This window comes from Penicillium verhagenii (assembly GCF_028828195.1).
Source record: "Penicillium verhagenii strain IBT 33310 chromosome Unknown utg000007l_segment0_segment0, whole genome shotgun sequence".
NCBI lineage: Eukaryota > Fungi > Ascomycota > Eurotiomycetes > Eurotiales > Aspergillaceae > Penicillium > Penicillium verhagenii.
The window spans coordinates 2679833-2682253 of record NW_026643171.1 but is presented as its reverse complement, the minus strand read 5'-3'; the positions used below and the strand labels follow the sequence as shown (position 1 = coordinate 2682253).

Sequence of the window (2421 nt, the reverse complement as noted above, 5' to 3'; positions counted from 1 at the left end):
ACCAACGCTGGTCTTTGAGTGATATAAACTATGTAGTAGGCTTACACCCATATTGACTACGAATTACCCCATACCAAGCCCATACTATGTTGATTTGCATAATTCAAACATTTGAATGTTGGTCAAGGCCGTATTTTGTGAAAGATGCAAAAATTTAGCGCACATTGTTCACCATCATCCTGCTACAAAGGGTAACACATCAGCCGCTGCTCTGTACGCTCAGCTTACTACCAGTTGACTAGTAAGTAGTGAAGCAAGCCTTCCCCAGCGGGCATTCGACCAATAGAACACGACAGTCTTAACCTTGGAAGGTATTGTTCTAAGGTTGGAAGATAAAAGCTACAATTGAAGAGCCTCAAAGGTTGCCAAGGATATAGAGATCAATCCTTTGTTTGCCTTTGAATTTTGTGTAGTCAAATGCTGTATTGTTTTCAGAGGAAAATTTGGAAATATGGGGACAGTGGAAGACGCGAAGATTACGGCCAGATCGAGTCAGATTTTGCGATCGGCGATCAGCACTTCAGGGTCCTTTTCCGTGCTAGTGCTCACGCAGAAATCGGATTCATGCCGCTTTTTCTCCGAGTAGAATTGAGCACGCCCTGAATCCACTTGATCCCAGTAAGCCATAAGTCAGTGATCATCCTCCAGCTAACTTTTTAGGAGTCAAGCTAACTCGTGAAGACTGTGTACCACGATTTAGCGAACACCTCCGCTCTTGACACTAACCGTTTTGGCTCTTAGTTGTTTGGTAACAGACTGGTTTGTCCCAATGTGTTCCACCAAAACCTAACCTTAAGCAGTGTTTATGACCGTATATGATACGATCTGGTATGGAAGACAACTAATGCGAGATGTGGCGCTGATCAACTGTCTAGTGGCGTGCAACAATAAGCTGTTCGTTCGGTAGTCGAAATAGCTAAAAGGGGGCTTTCGCCCTCGGGAAAAAACCTTGTGCAAAAATATCATCAATTCCAAAAAAAGACAAGCAGGGAACTTCAACATACACTTGAACATGTTGTACCCTACTTTGAAGTCGCTCGCCGTCGGGCTGGCGCTCGGCGCCAGCACCGTGCTGGCACAGGACTCTTCCACTTCACTCGTGAGCCGCCGCCTCACAGAGTATCTGATGCCCGCCGCCGCCGAGACGCACGAGTTTGCGCGCGTCCCGAACTCCAACTTCGTCCTGCTGACGCAGATGTCCGACAGTGAGCTCATCAAGATTGAGCTGGACGCAACCACCGAAGAGCCCATTGCCTTCCACGCCTTCCCGATGGGCATGAACAGCAGCTCCGAGCTCCACGGCGTGTGGCCCTCGACCGTCCACCCCGGCATGATGTGGCTATCCCTGCAGGGCGACAACAAGCTCATCCTCGTCGACCCCGGCAAGGACCTCTCCACCGCTCCTTCCATCATCCAGACCATCGACATCCCCGAGCCCGGCAACGGCCCACACTGCGTCTTCGAAATCGGCAACCGCGTCTGGGCCGGTCTCAAGGTCGCGTCCCCTCAAACCGGCCAGTTCTACGTCTTCTCGGCCGATGTCACCAACTCCACCGACAGCACCCTGTACGAGTGTCTCAACAGCCCCGTCTTCATCAAGGAGGAGCCTACCACCGGCCTGATCTACGTTACTCAGGATACCGATTCCTCCATCATGCGCATCAACGTCACCAGCGGCGAGACAAAGCAGATGCCCATTCCCGCCAGCGTGGGCAACAACGCCGTCGGAATGATCACCGCCTACGGCCCCATGAGCGGTGTGTGGTTCACTCTCGCCGGTAATGCTACTGGTGGCACTGGCACCTTTGGTCACATCGGATCGCTCGGCGAGTTGGAGTTCTTCCAGCTCCAGCACCCCATGCTCGGAGTTAATGCTGGTCTCCTGCATATTGCTGATGCGTCGACCGTTGCCGGTGGCCCGGCCTTGTGGCTCTTGTCCACCTCGCTTCTTAGCAACGATTCGCCCGATGCCCTTATCCGTGTCACTTTCAACGCCGCCATGACTGAGATTTCTGGTGAGGAGTACATCTCCATGCTCACTCAGAACGCTATGGTGCACCGTGTCTTGCCCATGGACTCTACTGTTTTAGTGTCCGAGCTCAACACTTTCACTCTCGCCCAGCTCACTTATAATAACACCATTGCTGGTCAATGGCTGCCAGCTGAGGCTGCCAGCAACACCACGGTCTACACCGAGGCCGGTTAAAAGTTTTCTTCTGTTGGAAAACTTATACATAGAATTGCATAGCCCCTTATATTAAACGCACATAGACACTTTATATACAACTAATCTAATCAAACATTGGATATTTAAAATTACATATGCTCATACAAGTCACGACATCTGGAAGAACATTTGAAGAGTCATTTGAAGAGTTGATAGAATATTGGCAGAATTTCATATATATTCATTGACACGAA

General features: G+C 50.2%; 1 protein-coding gene across 1 annotated transcript; it reads left to right on the top strand.

Annotated features, from left to right (window-relative positions):
* Positions 1–1012: 1012 nt before the first annotated feature.
* Positions 1013–2206, top strand: N7466_007655 (uncharacterized protein; the record flags this gene model as incomplete). The annotated part of the gene is made up of 1 exon (XM_057167044.1): positions 1013–2206. The coding sequence occupies one exon, from the start codon at positions 1013–1015 to the stop codon at positions 2204–2206; it is 1194 nt and encodes a 397-aa protein (XP_057020085.1).
* Between the last annotated feature and the right edge of the window lie 215 nt (positions 2207–2421).